This window comes from Salminus brasiliensis, chromosome 21, assembly GCF_030463535.1.
Source record: "Salminus brasiliensis chromosome 21, fSalBra1.hap2, whole genome shotgun sequence".
NCBI lineage: Eukaryota > Metazoa > Chordata > Actinopteri > Characiformes > Bryconidae > Salminus > Salminus brasiliensis.
In genome coordinates, this window is record NC_132898.1 from 22,214,871 (window position 1) to 22,238,263 (window position 23,393).

Here is a 23,393-nt window from a genome sequence, read left to right on the forward strand (position 1 = left end):
ACCCCCCTCCCTCTCTCGCTCTCTCTCTCTCTCTCTCTCTCGCTCTCTCTCTCTCTCTCTCTCTCTCTCTCTCTCTCTCCCTCTCGTTTAACTCCGCTAATCCACTACTGTCAGTAATCCAGCCCCACTGCGCATGCGCGCGCGCGCACACACACACACACACACACACACACACACACACACACACACACGCGCGCGCGCAGCGTCAATGTGGCGTCAGCGCTGTGACGTCACTACCGAGTCAACGAGCCGTTCGCTTCATTTTTATGTTAAAAATGTAAATAATACAACTCTTTACCTCTTGCTTATTTAAGACATTAAAATAATTATAATAATTATTACTTAATATAATAATTATAATAAGTATAATGATAATTATTATTATTACGTGTATTTTAAAATATAATAATTACTATTATTTTATTACAATCACAAACAGCTCGTTTGTTGCTTCACATAAAGCTAAAGTAACCGGTTTATTTATTAGTATTACTGCTACATTAACTACATTAACCACCGTCTTCAGGTTTAGATTTAGACACACACACACACACACACACATTAATATATGTATATATGTATATATATCTCCACTATAAACTATACATTATACACCATGCATTATTCAGTAACTACTATGAAGTATTCTGCGTCTACTACAAATGTTCAATATCCACTATAAGTTATTTAGTATCTACAATTAATTATTCAGTAGCAAGTAAGCATTATTCAGTATCCACTATGAATTATTCAGTATTTACTATAAATTATTCCGTAACTACTACAAATTATTCTGTATCCACAATTAATTATTTAGTATTTACTGTGTATTTTCAGAATTGACTATGAATTATTCAGTATCTACTATAAACGCTTCAGTAACTACTATGAATTATTCAGTATCTACTATAAACGCTTCAGTAACTACTATGAATTATTCAGTATCTACTGTGAACGCTTCAGTAACTACTATGAATTATTCAGTATCTACTATAAACGCTTCAGTAACTACTATGAATTATTCAGTATCTATTGTGAACGCTTCAGTAATTACTATGAATTATTCAGTATCTACTGTGAACGCTTCAGTAACTACTATGAATTATTCAGTATCTACTGTGAACGCTTCAGTAACTACTATGAATTATTCAGTATCTACTGTGAACGCTTCAGTAACTACTATGAATTATTCAGTATCTACTATAAACGCTTCAGTAACTACTATGAATTATTCAGTATCTACTGTGAACGCTTCAGTAACTACTATGAATTATTCAGTATCTACTGTGAACGCTTCAGTAACTACTATGAATTATTCAGTATCTACTATAAACGCTTCAGTAACTACTATGAATTATTCAGTATCTACTATGACTTATTTAGCATTTACAATAGATTATTCAGTATCTACTGTGAACTATTCAGCATGAAATGTCCACTATGAATTATTCAGTAACTGCTATGATTTATTTTGCCTCAACTATGAATTACTCAGTATTCACAATGAGTTCTAAAGTTATGGGCTTTATTTATTGTTAATAGCTTTGAGATGTTATTTGAGATGTTTTTTGTCCTGGTTGTTTATGCTTCTGTGCTGCTGTGCAGGTCAGTGGATTACTGATTGTACCCGTGCTGCACTCGTTAAACTGTAGATATGGGGGTTTAAATAAACATTTGCTTTATGGTTGCGTAACTCTGCAGTTCTCTGACCCTGTAAACAGCAAACACCCACTTATCTAATAAACACCTGAGAGCGGACTTCAGAGGACACAAACCCAACTGTTCTCTGCCCGACCCGTTAATTATCAGAACTGATTCACTGAGTCTTTCATTTATTTCAGATTCAGACATAACATAAACACCAATACCACAAATATTACACACACAACATTGGTTAATTTTAAGTTTCTGTGAACAGCTTTACAGTTCTTTTCATGTACTAGTATTAAATTCCATATATGCAATTTCTTTGCAGCTTTAAAAGAAAAAAAACTTGAAATAATCTATAAACTTTGCGTTCTACTCTCAATCCACATGGTCCAAATATGGAAAACAACCTGCTTTGAATTCAGTGTTATTGGAATGTCACATTTACATATATCTGTCTAAATGTATAAATGTTTCAGTCCATGCTGTTCAGATACAGTACAGGGCTCATATATCAGCGTTAAAGGTACAGTATCAAACAGAGTGAGTTTAACTGTAAGGGATGAAGAGAGATTGCGTAGAAATTAATCAGGAATGTTGATTCATAAACTCACAAACTCTGTAAGGGAGGGAAAACACAGGAGACAAGCTTTTGTTTGCGTTGGCAACAGTTGTAAATTGGACATTGTAATTTGTATGTACATTTATATTTTCAGTTATATATCTATAACCTTTATTATATTAAAAATATGATCTATTAGAATATTATCTATTACAGCTTCTAACACATATATTAAGGTTTATGTATTTTGTATGTAACAATTTATTATTATTATTATTATTATTATTATCTAGATATTTATACATCAGTGTGTACATTTACAGTTATCTTAGTGTTTATGAAAACTTTAAAAGCTTTAATCGACCTGCCCCTGCTTCTTCGCTGCAGTTCTCTGTTACTGCCACAAGATGTCACTGTTCACCACCCTATAAGGTCATTACGGCACAGCGTCACTGCAGCCTTCAACCGTTTCAAACACACACACACACACACACACACACACACAAGATAAATACTGCATTAAAATATGATCAAATTAGTATTTTATGTTACTAAAAAGATGTAAATAAAAAGATTATATTTTTCAACCGTCGCCTGCACTTTGCATTTTGTGCTGATTCCGAAAGTGAGGTTTCTGTGTTTAGTTCTGCGAGCTGTTAAACTGTGCCAGAATTTTGCGTTTCACTAAATCCAGCTCTTATAAAACGTGCAAGACTGAAATAGTTGTATATATTTTCATAATAATCAGACACACAACTGCTGTGAATAAATGTCTGCTCCTCTCTTAATGTTACAGGAAACAGGAAGTTCAACCACAGAAAGTGATCATATCACACCCGAGCACTTTCCAGATCTGCACCTTTCAATCTGTTCTCACACTCAGAGTCTGAGCGCACTCCGAGATGGACATGATGGGCACCCTGAGCATCCCCAGACTAAACAAACGAACTCCACACAGAACCCAACCAGTCCGGACCTGTTTCTTTATTCAGAATTTAATCACATGATTCAAGATTTTACACTGAAACATCTCAACAATGAACTAAAGTAAAAATGGGCCAGATTTCCAGACCCAGATGAAGCTTTTAGATCATCAGATGAAGCCTGAAATAGATCATCATTAACAGGCACTTCCACCCCTTTCCCAAAAATCTCTGCACAACTCCGTATCCATTAATTTAATGATATGTGACTTTACAAACACATTTTAGGCCCAAAATCTTCTCCAAGCTGTGTAGAAACTTTCTGTGAGATGCTTTTAGCGCTTCAGACATCTGGTTCCACTCCTCCTCAATGTGAACAGTTCTGACTGGGCAGGTTTCTCCAGAATGGAGCTTTTCAAACCAAACCCACACTTGAATCACTCTGTTCACTTACCTTTTTAATTAGGCAGAGAATAATAAAAAAAAAAAAATAATAATAATAACATTTTTATCCAGAACTGAATTCAAACAACTGTTCAAAAGTGTGAAATCACTATTTTCATGCATAAAATGATTCAAATCTGATGCTAAAACTCTTTACAGCACACTATACATTTTTATAATGTAAAGGCAGAGACAGATATCTTTAAATAAATGATTATCAACACATAATTGCAGTCAATAATTCAACATTTAATGACTGGCTGTTCCCAGAATAATTAAATTGTTTTTTAAAAATTGGTTTATTACATTTAAATCTACATAAAGTAAGTTACTACTCAATCAAATAATATTTATTGATACAGCAAACGACTGCAAACTTTTGAACAGTGATGTTCATAAAGTTTAGGAGTGAAACTGTCGACTGGAGCATTTATGATACAGAGAGATGACGTTAAAGCGATAATTCAAATCAAAAATTGGAAAAAAAACAACAATCTAGTTCCCCCAGTTTCCCCCTCTTCCCCCAAATGTGGTCAATCAGTCAAGACAAGCTTGATGCCTCTTTAGTTTTACACTGGAGCTACGAGGCTAATGTTGCTAACAAGTAATGGAAGCCTATGTACACCAATTAGCACTGGAGCTACCTGCACATCCAAATTATCATCCACTCTCCTTAAACCGTGTGGAGGTGTTCCGTAATTGATGTCTCTGTCTCTGTAGGGCCCACTGTTAGCTAAAAACTGTGATTTTAGTTGTTGAATCGTCACTTTAATGTGTGTTCTTCTCTACACAGGTTCAGAATAAGCTTTGTGGAGCGCTCGGGACTTCTCTCCATTTGTCTTCTCCTCTCTCTTTTCGTCTCCGTTGTGTCTGTCCGTCTCTCGGATGCTGCCTCTAGTGGCCAGAAGTCCGCTGTCTCCTAAAGATGGCACTCGCATGGCCGGAGCCGATGCCCTGCGGTCTGAAACACAGGCTGGAGTTAGAGAGAGAATATTTTAGGAGATAGTTCTTGATTTATTGAGACACAAACAGAAGAGCTAATAAACTGCATGGCACCGCTGCTTCTATTACTGTTAATGTGTGGTGAAGCCATCTTGGATTTTGAGAGAGTGGGTGAGACTTAACATTCCCAACTTTCCGAGTTGTGAGGGCATTCCAGTTATAATGAAAACCTAAGATATTCCAACATCCCAGTTTAAATGGAACACAGCAAGAATCAAGGATCTAACATTAGTAATAAGCAGGCTGGCAAACTCACCTAGCATACACACAAAAATATACAAAAGTAATCATCTCCAAACAGGTCTTGTGAGGTGTTCCTGGTATGAAGCGGTCAGTACCCAAGACTCACTGATGCTCATGGAGGTCCCACCTCACAACATACAGGACTTAAAGGATCTGCTGCTAATGTTTTGGTGTCAGACACTACAGGGCAATTTCACAGTCTCATGGACTCCATGCCTCAAATGGTCAGATCTGTTGATGTGGCACAAATGGTGTTATGGTGACTCAATATTAGATATGTGGTGTTATTGCTGATGGCTGTGTTTATTCATAGTCTGTGGGAGATAAATAGTTAAAAGGTTGTGTTTCAACGCATGTTTTGGGTCATAAGAGCTGGGCTTAATGTTCAGAACAATAGAGCCAATGGACACAAACTTATCAACATATTCTTGCTTTGTGTCAAGCACATTGAATTGTGAACCACAACAGTGTGAGCTGCACACCTCCTGGGCCGATGGGGTGCATCAGCCTGGTCATCTGGACATTCCAATGTTTAACACTCGAGCTGGCCTGCCGCTGCTTCCTCTGGGCCGCCTGAGAACACATACATATTTAATTAGATACCTGACATCAACCAAGTGGAACCTTACCTCAGAACCCAAATGAATTGATTTCGCTCCTTAACACAAACACACAGGTACGCACTGCAATGTCCTGGTCCACACGGTGTCTGCTGGCACGAATGTTCTCCAGCTGTTTGTGTGCCTCTTCCAGAGCGTTAGCTTTCTCATCCATTTCCCTCCTCAGCTCTCTCTTCTCCTTCTGCATGTGCTCCAGCAGCTCCTCCTGCTCCTCCTGCAGGGACAGCAGAGCCTTCGTCTTTTCCTCCTCTTCCGCCAGCAGCCTGCAGACACACAACAAACAAGCAAACAACAGCTTGTAAACAACAAGACTGTAGACTAAGGCTGGGTTGGGCTATACTGCTGTAGGCTGAATGGTTGGGGCTAAACCGCTGTAGGCTGAATGGGTGGGGCTAAACAGCAGAACGCACACAGCGTGTCTATTTCTTTGAGGGAAAATACTGCCAATCCTGCATCTTGTCTCAGAATGCAATCAAATCCTCACAGCAATTCATTTAAATTCTAGTAGAAAGCCTTCCCTTGACAGTAGAGAGAGTTATTTCCAACAAGAGCAAGATCTCTCTTTTTCTCTCTTTTTGAATATCCTTGAACAATTGATGAGCAGGTGTCCCAACACCATGTTGTTCAATGTAGTGTAATATAATGATCACATTTATTAATTAACTTTGTATGCTGTTTATCTTGTACTGAGGTGCAATTTATGACATAATCTAAATTGTATAAGTGTAAGACTGTGTCATCAGTGTGGTGATGTGGTTTGTGAAACTGTACGGCACACTGTTATCTATAAAAATGCAATGGAGTTTGGACATTCAGGCTCCTGCTGCCGTGTTTAGTGGCACTCGGTTTCTCTAAGTGAGGATTGTGTTGCTCATCATGACCTGCAACCACAGAGCCGAGCGAACAGGAAATCTTCAGCGCTAAAAACAAAGAAAATAAGGTTCCACACATACACACACACATGCACACACATACACACACTGATGCACACATAATCTTGTGGTCTTTATGGGCTGTGCATGGTTTGCTGAGCTGCACTTGTGGGAGGCAAAACACATCAGTCTCTAAGATCAGTTTAGTGACACAGTTGCGACACTTAACCCTCATACACACACAACATATACAACAACAGCTTAAATTGCTGGTCACTTTATCAGAAACCCCTCTCTTGTAGCTCCAAATTGCTGGCCATTTTATCAGAAACTCCCCTCTTCTAGTTCTACCTTGCTGATCACTTATGATCAATTCCTCTCTTGTAGCCACCTGGCTGAATGATCAAATTATCAGACCCCCCTTCCCTGGTAGTTCCATCTTGCTGGACACTTTTACAGAAATTTCTCCCCCGTAGAGCCACCTTGCTGACGACTTTCTCAGAACCCCCTCTCTTGTAAGGCACCCAATGTAGTCTACATTACTACTCATAATTACAGGAACTTTTTTGGTGCATTTTTTGGGCCCTTTTGTAAGGCCATATCTAAACAGTGGGAGTTTCTGATGAAGTGGACAACAAGTGTAGCACTAGAGCTTCTGTGTGTGTGTGTGTGTGTGTGTGTGTGTGTGTGTATGTGTGTGTACCTGGTCTGTGTGTATCTGTAGTTCTCCTCGTCCTGTCTGGCTTTGATCTCCTGGTGCAGCGCGTCCTCCAGATGCTGCTGAAGCTCCTCCAGCTCCCTAATCCTCTTCCGCTGATGCTCCGCCTCCACCTCTTTCAGCGCCATCTCCTCACGCATGCTTGCTCGGGCCTGCACACACACAAAAGCAGTTCCTTAAGAATTCTATACAGAACTATGACAGCTTCAATTATTCTTTTAGTCATTAAATGGTTCCTTGTTCCTGGTTTACAAGGGAAACCTCTTGTAGTTGTTGTTTGAAAAATGGGTTCTACTACTGTTCTAAACTTTTTTACAGTACTATATAAAACGCTTAGGCATCAGGTGTTCTAAATAACATGTAAAATTCAAGCACACTCTTCTCCTCTTACACTAAACAACTAAATTCTATATATTACAGAGAAAGGGTTCTGTGCGATACAGAACCATTCAAAAGTTTATATTAAGAACTGCATACAAGATTATTATTTTTTATTGTTATTACTTATTTTGTATACAAAGAACAATTTAAGCATCAAGGTAAATTATTGAAGTTGTTATGGTTCTATACAGAACCATGGTTGTATTCAGGGACTCAAAAATAACCCATTTTTCTGTAGGTGTACTCTCTTCTTTCCTTTTCCTCCTTTTCCTCACCTCCTCCGCCTGCTGCAGCTGCTCCTCCAGTGCCCTCTGCAACTCATCATGCTGTTTCCTCCTCCTTTCCTCCTCCTGCAGGAGCGCCACCTGAGCCTGCTTCTGTGCCTCCTTCAGAAGCTCAAGCTCCGCCTGTTTCTGCTCCTTCTCGCCCTGCAGATCCTGCAGTCTCTGGGTCTCCTGCTCTCTAAAGGCTCGCCTCCTCTCCCGCTCTTCACGTACCTCCTGCCGCCGAGCCTTCAGCTCCTTATGCAGGGAGCTCTTCCCTTCCGAGCGCAGACGGATCGCCAGCTGGATCGCTGTGCAGAGAAGAGTGTGTGCTCATGTAGTTCCTCCGGTTTAGTCTAATTTTATTAGGAGCTATGAGGCTCATGTAGCTAACAAATAATAAAAGCTTACACCCCACCAATTAGCATAGCTGTGTTTATAGTTATGTTTATAATAACAGTGTGTCATTCACTGTGTATGTATGTGTTACCTGTTGTCCACTCCTGTCTTTGCTTGCTGTCCGGTGCACTCATTTCATACGTCTTATTGAGGGTCTTCACACAGAACATGCACCTCTTTCCCTCCCTCTCTGGGAGAACCTGCCACACGCACAAATACACACACACACACACTCAACCTACAGCAGTTTAGCTCCCGCTCATTCAGCCTATACCAGCCTAAAGAGGTGTAACCTCACCTATTCAAGGGACTGTTTTAGGCTGCTGTCTGAATTAGGCACAACACAAGGCAGCCAATCAAAACAGATGTTATTTACATACTCTGCATGTCCAAATATTTGTGGACACCCCTTCTAATGAACACATTCAGCTACTTTAAGTTGAACCCATTGTTGACAGAGATGTGCAAATTAACACACACAGCTTGTCTAGTCCCTGTAGAGAAGTATCGCTAATACAATAGGACTCTCTGGAGCAGAAAAACATGAACCTATTGGCACCATGACTAATGCCAGGCGTGGGCTAGAGGGGAATAAAGCACCCAGGGATTGAGCTGTGGAGCTGAGTTTTCTGGAATGATTCATGCAATACTTTTGGGATGAGTTAGGGAGTTGTGGGTGAGGTGGGTTCGTGATTATCCAACATCCTGACCTCACTTGCGCTGTCTTATAGACATCTAGTAGAGAGCCTTCCATGGACAGTAGAGACAGTTACTCCAACAAAAGCAGGATAAAGTCATTTATTTTAATACTTTATATTAACAATGAATAAGCAGGTGTCCCAATTCCTAGTGTATATCAGTGTTAAAAGATATGGGCTCTTTAAGCGTCAGTTTGAGGTGAGGGGTGAACAGTACCTCTACACAGCAGTTGAGGTCGAGTTCGATGCTGCCTTTACACTCCTTCCTGTCTTCACTGGTGTAATAACTCAGAACACTTGGCTTCAGACAGAACCAGCGCTCTGTCCAGTTCCGCCGTAGGTGACCCTTCTTCCACAGATACCCCTGTAACACACGCATACACACACACATAATCAGCAGTTTTCTTTCCCTGTAGACTTACACTTTAATCATTTAGTGTCTGGAATGTGTGTACGAGTCAGGGATGGATTCAAGAAAGTGCCTGGAAAAATACAGTATTTTTAAAGAACCCGTATCCTGGATTTTTAAAGTAAAAAGTCTATATTACCTGAAACAACAGCCTATTTTACCATAACTGTTTTCATGATGTCACATAAACCAATAGTCTATGCAGTTTAGTCCCGCCTATTTAGCCTACATCACTTTAGATTCACCCAGCGTTAGATTCAACCAGCTTATAGTATCTTACAGTAGTCTAGCCCTACATATTCAGCCTAAAGCTGTTTATACCCACCCATTCAGCCTACAGTAGTTTAGCCCCCCATTCAGCCTATAGCAGTTTAGCCCCACCCATTCAGTCCATTAGTCTTAAAGCCCATTAGTCTTAAAGGGACAGTAGCAAAAAGCAATCTGTCCAAAAATCAAGCCATAGCCATGCAGGACATGGGCTCTTTAATCTGCTTTAAAATCTTTAAAATCGTGCCTCTTTTAGGACGCTTCCGACCATCTCCCGGTAGACATCCTCTATAGCCGAGCTGAGGCGCTCTCTTTCCAGGCCTCGGCCCAAAACCCCTGAGTTCACCAGTTCCAGGAAACTCCACACACTCATGCCCTCCTGAACACACTCCTGAGTCCAGAACTCCTCCACATCCACACTGTTTAGCTCCACACTCAGCACTGCGCAGATCTTCTTCAGCAGATAGTCCACCTGAGAACACACAAACACACACACTATGTTTTCCAATAATGCGCCAACTTGAGGATCCAGAGTGTAACTGCTGCACCATTTAAAGTGGAACAGAAAATTACAATAAGAAACTGGCCTCAGGTGCCAGAAGGTAACTGCTGCACCATTCAAGGTGGAACAAAAAGTTACAGTAATAAAACATGTTATCTAGGACATGTTATCTAAAACATAGGCCATGCCAATTGGTGGGTGTAAGCTTCCAATACATGGTAGCTAAATGTATTTAAACAAGTCTTTCTCACCTCCTCTGGTACGAGCAGTAGTGGGTACTTGTCCTCAGTAAGGAAGTTGAAGAGGCACCACAGACGTCCTGCGTCTTTATTGGACAGAACCGCGGTGCCATTGGTGTTTGGACGGTAGTTCTTTTTAGAACAGAGCGTCCAGCACAGTTCGTCCACCTGCTCTTTGTCAAACGTGCCTTCCACTACCTGCCAGAAAACGGACACACGTACACATACACACAGTAAGGGCACATAAACATAAAGGTGTGTGTACCTCATCCAGTATAAATTTACTGAGGTAATACATTTATCCCTGGTTTAGTGTGTGTCTTTGGGTGTGTGTATTTGTGTACCTTATCCAGTATGAATTTATTGAGGTAGGGCATGTATCCCTGGCTGGAAACGGGTCCATCATCATCATCACTAAAGTGCTGCTCCAGAGCCGCCTGATCATGAGGGATCCGTAATACACTGTACAGGTTATGAGACAACACCTAAACAATAAACAACAAACAATAAACAAACAGATCCCATTCAATAATACACTGTACAGGTTATGAGACAACATCTAAACAACAAACAAACAGAATATGCATCATAGCAACAGTACAAACAGTATTACACCGGTTAATACTACAGATTAAAGACAACACCAACACAACACTAAACAAACATTTACTCAATAATATACAATAAAAAATGTAACAAACCACACCTACAAAAAAGGGTTAAACAATTGAGAATTGTGTATTTTCTCTCACTACAACACACACACACACACACTCACACACAAATGTGCACTGCAGCCTAACACTGCTGACACAACCTGTGTGTGCGTGTGTGTGGACTGTAGACCCCAATTCTCTAAATCCAGATCATGTGAGACAGATTACCTACAGCTGAAGTAAACAAGCACCCCCACGCACACACACAACATGTACAGAAGTATTTGGACGGCCTTTCTAATGACTGAATTCATGGGACGCTCTGGAGCAGCCATGATCACATGACCCCATAACCACAGCATTGAGCTGCATTCTCTGGAGTGATGGAGCTCCATCTGATACCTTTAGGATGAGCTGGAGTGTCAGAACTAAGTCTCCAACATCAGTACCTGACCTCACTGGGTGCCCTCACTCTCTGGGCTGAACGCTATCAAATTCTCCTCACAGCAAACATCTAGTTTAAAGTCTTCCTACAAAAGTAGAGGCTGTTACTGCAGTAAAGAGGCACAAACCCACGGCTAGTGCCCTTGATTTTAGGAGGAACTTTGAAGGAGGGTGCCAAGACACTTCAGGAGAAGTTCAGTGAGCTTTACTGTTTACTGACAGTTTACTGACTCCTTAACAGTAACAAGCATTCAGACACTTCAGAACTGAGCAGAAGAAAAACACCAATACCAAACACCAATACTCAACACTCTCTCTCTCTCTCTCTCTCTCTCTCTCTCTCTCTCTCTCTCTCACCTTCAGTTGCGATTTGGACACTTTCCCGCTGTCCTCTGTGTCCAGAGAGGTGAAGGCGTACCAGATGCTCTTCAGCAGCTCTGCTCGAACCTCCATCCCTCACTCCTCTTACTGCTGTTTATGTCTCTCTCCCTCTATTCTGTCTTTATTTGCTGTCTCTTTTTTGCTCGCTCTTTTGTTTTCTTTTGTTTCCTCTGGCACCCCTTCTCCCTCCTTCTCTCTCTCTCTTTCTTATTCTTGCTCTGTTTTCCTCTCGCCCCTTCAATCTTTAAAAAAAAACCTCTCACATCCTGCCTCCACCTGCAGAAGCACAGCACCCCCTGCCTGCGGCACTGAGCCCCTGTAAGAGCTGAGCAGTGCTTCACACACACACACAGGACTTGTTTTGGTCACCCCCAGGGGGCCCTGTAGTACAGACAGAGGGTTTCAGAAAAATGTGATGAAAAATGAGTGATTGCACAGCATATCCAATTCCCAGGTGGTTGCTTGGATGTCATCAGGAAGTTGATATGGGGTTGCTATGTGACTGTTATGCTGTTCCAAGTGGATGCTATTATGTAGTTCAGCAATTGCTACGCTCTTCAAAGTGATTGATATATTGTGGCTAAGTAGTTACTATGGTACCCCAGAGGGCTGCTATGAAACTGTTAGATTGTTGCTTTGTTGTTTGCTATAGTTTTTTTAAGCAGTTGCTATGATATGCCAGGTGGAGTGTGAATTTACCTGTTTGTGAGTTTACCTGAGAGTGAGTTTGCCTGAGAGTGAGTTTACCTGAGTGTGAGTTTACCTGAGAGTGAGTTTACCTTTGTGTGAGTTTACCTGAGTGTGAGTTTACCTGAGTGTGAGTTTACCGTTGTGTGAGTTTACCTGAGAGTGAGTTTGCCTGAGAGTGAGTTTACCTGAGTGTGAGTTTACCTGAGAGTGAGTTTACCTTTGTGTGAGTTTACCTGAGTGTGAGTTTACCTGAGTGTGAGTTTACCGTTGTGTGAGTTTACCTGAGAGTGAGTTTGCCTGAGAGTGAGTTTACCTTTGTGTGAGTTTACCTTTGTGTGAGTTTACCTGAGTGTGAGTTTACCTGAGTGTGAGTTTACCGTTGTGTGAGTTTACCTGAGAGTGAGTTTACCTGAGAGTGAGTTTACCTGTGTGTGAGTTTACCTGTGTGTGAGTTTACCTGAGAGTGAGTTTACCTGAGATTGAGTTTACCTGTGTGGGGTTTACCTGAGTGTGAGTTTACCTGAGAGTGAGTTTACCTTTGTGTGAGTTTACCTTTGTGTGAGTTTACCTGAGTGTGAGTTTACCTGAGAGTGAGTTTACCTTTGTGTGGGTTTACCTGAGTGTGAGTTTACCTGAGAGTGAGTTTACCTTTGTGTGGGTTTACCTGAGTGTGAGTTTACCTTTGTGTGGGTTTACCTGAGTGTGAGTTTACCTGAGAGTGAATTTACCTTTGTGTGGGTTTACCTGAGTGTGAGTTTACCTTTGTGTGGGTTTACCTGAGTGTGAGTTTACCTGAGAGTGAGTTTACCTTTGTGTGAGTTTATCTGAGTGTGACTTTACCTGAGAGTGAGTTTACCTTTGTGTGGGTTTACCTGAGTGTGAGTTTACCTGAGAGTGAGTTTACCTGAGAGTGAGTTTACCTGTGTGTGAGTTTACCTGAGAGTGAGTTTACCTGAGAGTGAGTTTACCTTTGTGTGAGTTTACCTGAGAGTGAGTTTACCTGAGAGTGAGTTTACCTTTGTGTGAGTTTACCTGAGAGTGAGCTTGGGGGAAGGTTACCTGTCTGCACCTTGTCAGTCTGACTTTTAGATGACTTAGACCTCCGGAACGATTACCAAACACAGACACACACACACACACACACACACACACACACACACACACACACAGACTGGGAAAGCAGGATCCATCAGCACATTCTAGCTGAGGAGGTATGTCCGGGAAAACATACACACAAGCATGTCTGTGAGTGTGTCTGTGTGATGATGTCACTACATCATGCCAGTGTACACCTGGACTAACACACCTGTGAAACTCACAGCTCACAGCCATTACAGGTCAGCAACACACTCACTCTGAACTGTCCAGTGTCCGAGGCTAAAGGAAGTCCTGTTTTGGTTCTGCATTAAAGAACATTTTAAAGGAGCGGATATGCTAATCTTGCTAACACCTAAAATGAAAGTCTGTAGTCCCTAATTAGCATTACTCCAACAACACCATGCTACTTGGTGCCTATTAGGTGAACTTTCCCTTTTTTCAATACTTTTGTTTTTGGAAACACTTCTTATTCAGAAGTTCACTTAAGGAGTGAACTTCACATCTTATTCAATTCACGTAACCAAAATAAATAAAATAATTAAAAACAGAAGTTAAATTCAGCTTAATCAGAAAACAACACTCTGTATCCTATCAGAGGCAGGGTTCTTCTCTACAGCGCCCCCTGGTGGAGCTTCAGAATTAAACACTGATACAGAACTGAAGGCTTGAGGCAATGGCTGCAAAAAGCAACCCTTACTAAGCAGTGATTGGAGGATGGAGAAAACAAGACTTGGGTGGTTAAGTGGACTACACTGATTGGTCAGAATATGATGACAGTGCTCACAGAAAACAAATCAAATTTTATTATTAAAATTTTTCATTTTAATCATAATAAATTAATTCATATTTCTAAAGGCTATCCTAGTGGCCAGCCCAGTGACCAATCTGTGTATGGTCAGTCCCACCTGTGACTACAGAGTGCACCTTTATGGTTGGTGTTTCTGATAAAGTGGCCACTCAGTGTCGATGCATGGTAATAAACTGACAATTCAGTGTGTGTGTGTGTGTGTGTGTGTGTGTGTGTTAATCACAGTCCACTTCACCTCACAATTATGATGCTGTTACCAAATAATGTTTATGTGATACTGAGAGGCTTCAGACAAACAATAAACAAACAATAAACAATAAATAATGACCCTTCTACTCAGACCAATTAAAAAACTGGGGTCGGAAACAATTGCTCTAAACCAGGAAGTGTGTGTGTGAGAGTGTGTGTGTGAAGAGTAAAAACCTCTCCTTCCTCTTACTGGTCTGTTATTGAGACTCATACACACATACACACTGTACCGCGATGTGTGAGGGGAATAAAGCGGGGTAATGATGAGCTCTGTCATTAGAGCGGATCTGACGGAGGTAATTAAGGTGTGGAGTGGGTGTGGTCTCCACTCATCTAAATCCAGCTTTTGTTCTTTAAGCTGAGAAGGTTTGATTAAAATCACCACAACACACATTATCACCTTCAAAGAGCTCAGCTCGACCTGCCCGCACCACACACTGCACACACTCCACACACTCTTACACACTGCACACACACTCCATCGGCATCGATGGATAGATGGTGGCAGGGCACTGTATCTGTGTGTGTGTGTGTTTATCAATATGTGTGTTCTACAGTTGTAATATTGGTGAAAGGACTCTACTATAAATGTGCTGTTGGTGCAGTACAACTGTAGAATGAGTGCACTATGAATGCATTGTACTTGCTGAAGGTACTCTGAGTACTGTGTGAATGTATTCAGGGTGTTGCATGGGTGCAGTGCGGGTCTACTATGAGTGTGGTATGAATGTAGAGTACAGGGTGAATGTACTAGGAGTACTGTGTGAATGTAGTCAAGACATAGCATGGGTGTAGTATGAATGTAGTACCGGCGTACTACTTGTGTGGTGTAAATGTAGGGTATAGTATGACAGTAATATCAGTGTAGTATGAATGTAGTTGGGACATGCATGAGTGTGGTATTAATGCAGAATGTGTGTACTATGAGTGTAGTTTTGTGTGGTATGAATAAATTATTGATGTATTATGAGTGTAACATGAGCGTACAATCAGTACGTGTGGAGAAGCTATGAGCGTAATATGAGTGACATCAAGTGTAGCATGGGTGCAGTGTGGGTGTAGTATAGTGTGCTATGAGTAAAGCATGAATGTACTAGGAGTGTAATAAGACTATACTATGAGTGCAGTACCAGCAGAGTGTATTAGTGTAATTCTACAGCACCACAGTACCACTGTAATGTGGCTACAGGCATACACACCGTACGCCTGTACTATGGCTGTATAGTACAGCTGTAGTTTGGTGAAATTATAAATGTACAGGGCAGCTCAGAGAGCAGTTAATGAGTGTTTGCAGCTGCCCCACTCCAGCCAGTCAACACTGAGCTGTAATTCCACCCTCCAAACCCAAAACACACACTCCATCTCCCTCCACTTCCTGTGCTTCATCTCCTCTTTGAAATCCACAACTACTGTAAGCACACACACACACATGCCGGTGCACAGATTCCTCTGAAGCATACACACCCCTGTCTGGGGCGGGGCCCTCTGAGGTAGTAAAGAGCAGATCAGCTCACCTGCAGCACTTTAACATCACTCAGGTGTGTGTGCCGACGGCTCAGGTGAAGAGGCAGTGGAGCGTTTATGATCTGATGCTCTGGGACACTCTATTCAATCCAGCAACTTCTTCACCACCTGAGCAGGTAAGAACCAGCTTTCAGAAACACATTACACACCTGACAGGTACACTTCCCTCATTTAATACATTTTTACATCCCATGGATTAGCGGCTGTTTGGGATTCAGTTCAGCATGAAATCTCCAATTTCAACAGCGTTCAGTTAGCTTACTTTATATTGGACTAATTCAGATTAATGGTGATGAATACACACATAACCTTCAGGGGGATTTATATGCTATAAAATCACAAACTGTGCCAAAATGAGCGCTTGCCTTATTTAATTTGATAGATTTGATGTCGCCTCAGTGTGGTAGTTAACGCAGAGGATCCTACAGCTGCTTCCTTTTCGTCTCTGTAAATACATTATATATATATATATATATATATATATATATATATATATATATATATATATATATAATGTAAGTCATTAAAGATTATGTTCATTGCATGCTGAAGAGTGTCTATAATCTAACTACAGATCCAGATATTTATTAGAATTTATAAAATGTTATTCAAAATACAATGTAGTCTCACCATCCAAAATTCAGATGTAATATATTGTTATGTTATGTCCAAGACATTCCTAAAATCGCAGCATTGCCTCATCTCTATACATTTACATGAATAAGGATGTGAATGTTTCTGAATATGCAAACTATATTTGCAGAAGGTGATTCTTCAAGATATTAAAAGAACTGCTTGAATGAATAAAAGGTACATTTGAGCAGATCTTATTGACCAGAAACTAAAAATGAGGTCCAAAGTAACTATTTTTAGTCAACAGCATTTTACAATCTAGCCGAACAGTTTAACTGGTTTAACAGTCTTAACTATAGTTCAGCTCATCACAGCACAGTTTATAATCTGTTTCTCTGTCACACTAACTCGTTGGTCAAATTACTGCTTTAGATTTGAGTCTTTATCCTCTTATCTGTGTGTCAGAGTGTAAAGTGATCCAAACATATGTGAATATGTGGTGTGTGAAGCATTTTTAGCCTAACACTAAAACACTAACCTCTAACGGTAGTTAAGAACTGTAGCTTTAATGAAACAAGCAGCACAGCTAACAGTTCAACACACAGAAATCAGGATCAGCTGAGAATTTCAGAATTTCAGAATCAAAAAGGTTTATGAAACTGTCAGCATGGTGAGCTGTTAGCAAATTGCCAAATTGCAACCTATGTTTAGGCTGTACATCATTAGCTTAGCCACAATGCTAACAGTTATTTCTATTACTTATTTAGCTACCATTAGCTTAGTCTGAGAAATAAAAATAAGAAAATAGAAATAACCTTTATTAAGGGGTTCATTGGGTTTAGTCACCTTTAGTTTATTTTGAACATTAGTGAGAAGTCTCAAGTTTAAAATACAGGCTGTTTTTTAAAATAGCGAAGCAAAAAGAAAATAACTATAGAATACAGTAGCTATTTAGCTAACTAGCTAAGATTAGCCCAGACACACGCTGCCTTTTTTAGGCTGTAAACTGTACTTTCAGCTCTACCACTTTTAGAGTGAAATACTTTGTTCGAAATAAACTTCAGTAAAAGTGATTTTTACTAGTACAAACTTCAGAGGAAAGCTTCTGAGCACCTCCACACGTTCTCCACAGTTCTACTATTTCAGCTAATTCACTTAAAAGCGCTCGTGTCAACGACTTCAGACCACATTAAAAACTGTTAGCTAACTGTGTTCAGCCGGTGACGGATTTAGGAACACAGAGAGGGGAATTCCACACCTGTCCTCCCTCTCATCTCAGAGAAAGAGAGAGAGAGAGATTAGGATTCATTAAGAGATTATTAGGGGAAATCACGGCGCTCGCCTCCAGCTTGATCTCTCAGTCTGGCTGGAAAACCACATGAACGCTCTTCATTAATTATGTCACTCAGAAAGATCCCACAGGACAGCAATTACTCCTGTGTTAAGCAAACCTGCTCGTCCATCTGAAAGATGAGTTCACACTTCATTATTTTGTGCCAGTTCTACCTCTGTACCACAACCCCCCTCCGCTCTGCTGTGTGAAACTGAAACCATTAAAATGAACTTATAGTATTTATTAAATACTCACATCATCTAATATATCATAGAATATATTCATCACATCATCTAAATACACTGACCTCCATCTACATGTAACGTCTCTAAATCCTTTTGATGACCTCACTGTGCGCCCGCAGACAAGGCCACATCATTTTAACCAGTAATGTCACTGCCAGTGTATGACATCAACAACAACGTCCAGATCTAATATCACCTGTGTTTCAGACTGCAGCATAATGCACTGTATAATACATGCTGTACAGTGTATATACATATCGCTGCTGTCCAATGAACAACACGTATCTCCATGTTTTCCATTTTTAGCTGCTCTGTACATTAAATAATTCTGGATGAATAGGCAATAGAAATGCTCTAAACTGCTTTTAGAAACTCTTATTTAACATTGACCATTCAAAGGGCATTTTTGCCTTCTTAAAAATCACCATTTTGAACATATAGGTTTTTCATTGGACAGCAACAATATATATACTGTGTCCAAATGTTTGTGGACACCCCTTTTAATGAATGCATTCATTACTGACATTAGTGTGCCAACTGTCAGTGAAATTGGGCTCTTTGGAGCAGATATGAATGTATTGGTACCATGCTGAATGCCAGGCATGGGCTAGAGGGGTATAAAGCCCCCCAGCATTAGGCTGTGAAGCAGTGGAACTGTGCTCCTCGCAATCAAATCCTGACAGCAATGTTCCATAAGTTACTTCAACAAAAGCAGAATGAACTATTTTTTTTACCATCCTAGTAATGGGACTAGGTGTGTGTGTGTGTTTGACTGCAGTTTGAGTTTTAGGTGAATGGAAGTGATTTTTTACATAATCAAAATACACCCCAACCAACTCCTGTCCTGAACCACCTTTACAGTGTATCATATTACAGTGTGTTGCAGTGCTGTATATTATATTACAGTGTATTACAGTGCACAGTCTTGTTTGAAGTGTTTTTATGAGGATTAATGGAGCCTGAGGTGGTGTGTAATCAGTCTAATCTGTGTGTATCTAATCTCTAGCCCTGAGTCTGACAGAGGAGATGAAAGTGTCTGATTGGCTGCTGCGACAGAAGCTCACCTACAAAGGCATGGAGAGACTGTGAGAGCGAACATGAGGATGATGAAGCTGAGGGCACAGTCTGACTGACGGTGTGTGTCCTATTTAACAGCTCTACAACCACCTACAGAGCAGCAGCTCTGGCACGCCCCCAGCAGGCCAAACTATGAGTGCAAACTGATTTTTTAAACCCTACATTCAACTGAAAAAGATCAGTTTTAATGTGTAAAACAGTAAGTTCTGATTCTAAGCACTAAGCCAGGGTTGGGTGTTTAGGTGGAAATGGACTGATTTCAAACGCACCATGAGCTCCACCTTTTCGCACCCTTACTGCCACCTTAGCCAGAGCAGCCTGCACTGCGCTATGTCTCCCCCTGGTGGCCACAGTGATAATCGCCTCCACGCTCAACTGCGATCCCTCCCTCTGCTGCTGTACCCAGGCAGGGTTCAGGCTGGACTCTACAACGGCCCGTACCTGCCCTATCTAGGGCCTCTGTACGAGTGCCCCTTCGAGCCTGCCTTCATCCAGAAGCGGAACGAGCGCGAGCGGCAGCGGGTGAAGTGTGTGAATCAGGGTTACGCCAAGCTCCGAGACCACCTGCCTGGCGGGACAGCCGACAAGCGCATGAGCAAAGTGGAGACGCTGAGGGCCGCCATACGTTACATTAAGCACCTGCAGAGGTTGGTGGAAGAGCGGGAGGAGGTGCGGGGTCACGAGAGGTCAGACATCACAGGAAGCAGTGATGGAGAAGCTCCGCTCACAAGCTCCTCCCATGAGCTCCACAGCGAGGCCACCGGAAGCTAGATGCGTAAATTGGGCTTGGACGTGGCCCTCACTGACCTTTAGTGCAAATATTTCCAATAAACTTTCAATAAACCATATTTTAGCTTTGTCCCAACCCCAGTCACACCTAAGCAGTGGCATGAACAATGCTAAGCCAGTGTTAAGTAACTGGATTAAGGAACACTGCTTGATCCAATTACGGAGAGACAACACACATGAGCAATGCAATACACCTGAACTAGGTAACATACCGATGACATATGACGGGAAGTTAATGAGGAAGTTGAGGAGGTGTTGTGCTCTTGGATTACCTGGCTCAGGTGTGTTGAGAGTTTGAACAGAAGGCAAATGTGGACTGGCTGTGAACTCTTGCCTGGAACCCCAAACTGTTAGAGGATTTGATTTAGTGGATTTTTAAAGATTTATAGTGAGAGACACTTCTATGAATCTTTAATGCCATTCATTTATGTCAGGAAAGACATAAATTCTACATGTTCATGATTTGGAGGACAAGATGTGGAGGGGACACATGGACAAATCTCAGACTTCATTCACATTGTTTACAGCAGTGTGCAAGACTGTACCTTTAAAAAGGTGTGTGTTAGAGACACACTTTGGATGTTTAGGGTTCAGTCTGCTGAAGTGCTTTAGTAAAGACTGGGGGTGGGGAGATGAACAGGTGCTGTCAAGAAAGACAGCAGGGAAGACACTCAGTGCTGCAGAACATGAACCCTGTTGGACATGTGTTATTGGAAGCGACTCCACACCCTGTATCTGTTTCTGCTTGTTTTACTGTTTTTCTAATAAAGTAATATAAAGAGACCCGCTTCAGAGATTAACCTCAAGTCCTACCCTGGATGTTTCTAACAGCATGCTGTTGTTATAAAGTATGATGGAGGCTTTTTGAACCTGAATAAACATCACAGCCTGTTTCTGGAGGTTTCGTGTGCACTGCTTTTGAGTAATGTGACAAGCTAATGTTGCACTGGAGCTACAAGGCATTGTAGCTAACAGATAATGGAAGCTATACTCCACCAAATAGCACAGAAGCTATGAGGCTAATGTAGCTAACAGATCATGGAAGCTATATTTCCCCAATTAGTACTGAAGCTATGAGGCTAATGTAGCTAACAAACAATCAAAAGTTTATACCTCACCAACTAGCAATGGAGTTGTGAGGTTGATGTAGCTAACAAGTAATGGGAGCTATAATTCACCAGTTAGCACTGGAGCTATGAGACTAATGTGGCTAACAAATAATGGAGCCTTATACCTCACCAGTTAGCACTATAGCTATGAGGTTAATGCAGATAAGTGATGGCAGCTATACATCGCTAAGTAGCACTGGAGTTATGAAGCTAATGTAGCTAACAAGTAATGGATGCTTACACCCCACCAATTAGCACGGTACCAACAGCATTGCTAAATCACCACACACTCTCCCCAAACCGTGTGGAGGTGTTCAGTAATCTCTAATAGATCTGCTTATGTTATGTATACTGCATGGTTGTTAGGTTAGGTTATGGGGTTTGAAGGGAATGTGTTATGATTTAGGCCCACAGTTAGCATCATGTTAAGCTCCTTTCAGACCTGCACATTAACCCAAAACTTACACCAGAAGTCTGGGTAACGTCTGAATGAGTCCATGTATGAATAGAGCACATAACTTTCCAGAGAAATCACAGGAGGGTCACGCCGTACCTCATGCACATGCTACACAGGTGCTGCCCCCTTGCCTAAACCACATGGAACATTTCCAGTCATGAGAACGAGTCTGACTTGGAAAATCTCCAGCTGTATGTGTTCATCTCAGACACTGAATAATGCAGAGAATTTTGGGACATTGGTGAAACTGTGGGAGTACTGCGGTGAAGATTATATGGTCCCACCAGGGGCCCCTTGTTTAGGTGGGTAAGCTAAACTAAGTCTTCAATGTTGGTATGTGTGTCCAGTCCTGACAGGGTCAGCAGTGACCCGGCTGAGAGGCTGGGGCAGGTTTGGGCAGTAAGGTGACACCACAGGTCCTTAGCTTACTGACCAATCAGAGCAATCATCTTTCAGTGTTTATAACTGATCTACTACAGTGAGTTATAACACACTTACAAACACAGTTCAGAGACATTCTTCAGTCCGACCGACTATACAGTCAACAAATTGTCCATGCACACACACACACACACACACACACACACACACACACACTCTGCAATCCTCCCCCGTTAGTGAGTGACATGCATTGTCTATATTTATTCTCTTAGAAAGACAGCTGCTCTACTGACCAACACCACCACAGAGAGAGAGGCAGAGAGTAGACTGGTAGAGCCCTGTTGAGAAGATTCAGTTGGAGAGTTGGGGAAGTGAAGGAGAGAAAGGTTAAGACTGCACCAGACAAAGTGGAATAAGACCTTCTCCAAGAACTAAGTGAGTTTTATGGTGTGTGTTACTGCTTGGTAATGGCTGGTTTCATTGATATGTTAAAGTTGGGTTGATTGGTTTGTTGCAGCTCAGTTAACTGGTTTAATGGTTGGATTAATTGATGTGTTATATCTTAGTTAATTGATGTGTTGTAGGTGGATCAACTGGTGTATCATATCTGGATTCATTGATGTGTTATAGTTGGGTTAATTGGTTTGTTATTGCTCAATTAATTAGTGTATTATAGTTAGGTTAGTTGAATTGGTATAGGTGTGTTAATTGATGTGTTATAGCTGGATTGACTGGTGTATTATATCTAGATTAATTGGTGTGTTATAATTGGGTTCATTGACATGTTATAGCTGTGTTTATTGGTGTGTTGTGTTAATTGACACATTATAGCTGGGGTAATTGGTGTCTTATAGCTGGGTTAATATTTGTGTAATAGCTGGGTTAATTGTGTTAATAGCTAGATGTGTTAATAGCTGTGTTATATCTGGTTTAATATGATTATTATAGCTAGGTTAATTGATGCATTATAGCTAAGTTAATTGATGTGCTGTAGCTGGAATAACTGGTGAATTATATCTGTTTTATAAGTGTTATAGCTGTGTTAATAGACATGTTGTACATGGGGCAATTGGTGTCTTATAGCTGGGTCAATTTTGTGCTATAGCTAGGTTAATTGTGTTCTAGATGTGTTAACAGATGTGTTATAGCTGATTTAATTAGTATATTATACCTGGGTTAATTTATGTGTTACAGCTCAGTTGATTGAAGCGTTTTAGCTGTGCTAACTGGTGTGTTGTAGCTGGGTTAATTGTTGTTTTATAGCTAATTAGTGGGTGTTACATTGTATATTATAGAAATTGTTTTACAGGAGGCATAGCGCATGTGGTATATTGTACATTATAGCAGGTGTTGTTAGAGGGTGCATTACAGCAGGTGTGTTGCAGGTGAG

The 23,393-nt window shown here is 41.0% G+C and overlaps 1 protein-coding gene across 2 annotated transcripts; it reads right to left on the reverse strand.

The window, feature by feature from the left end:
- Positions 1–3,178: 3,178 nt before the first annotated feature.
- def6b (DEF6 guanine nucleotide exchange factor b) lies at positions 3,179–11,867 on the reverse strand. Of its 2 annotated transcripts, none has more exons than XM_072665830.1 (11): positions 11,647–11,867; positions 10,534–10,674; positions 10,202–10,387; positions 9,696–9,920; positions 8,990–9,136; positions 8,166–8,274; positions 7,688–7,986; positions 7,017–7,183; positions 5,506–5,704; positions 5,304–5,394; positions 3,179–4,537 (listed from the first exon to the last, which is right to left on the reverse strand). In XM_072665830.1, the coding sequence occupies exons 1-11, from the start codon at positions 11,740–11,742 to the stop codon at positions 4,362–4,364; spliced, it is 1,836 nt and encodes a 611-aa protein (XP_072521931.1). In that variant the 5' UTR covers positions 11,743–11,867; the 3' UTR covers positions 3,179–4,361. The 2 variants fall into 2 exon arrangements, with proteins under 2 accessions (XP_072521931.1, XP_072521930.1); XM_072665829.1 differs by having other exon boundaries at positions 3,179–4,549.
- Positions 11,868–23,393: the final 11,526 nt, after the last annotated feature.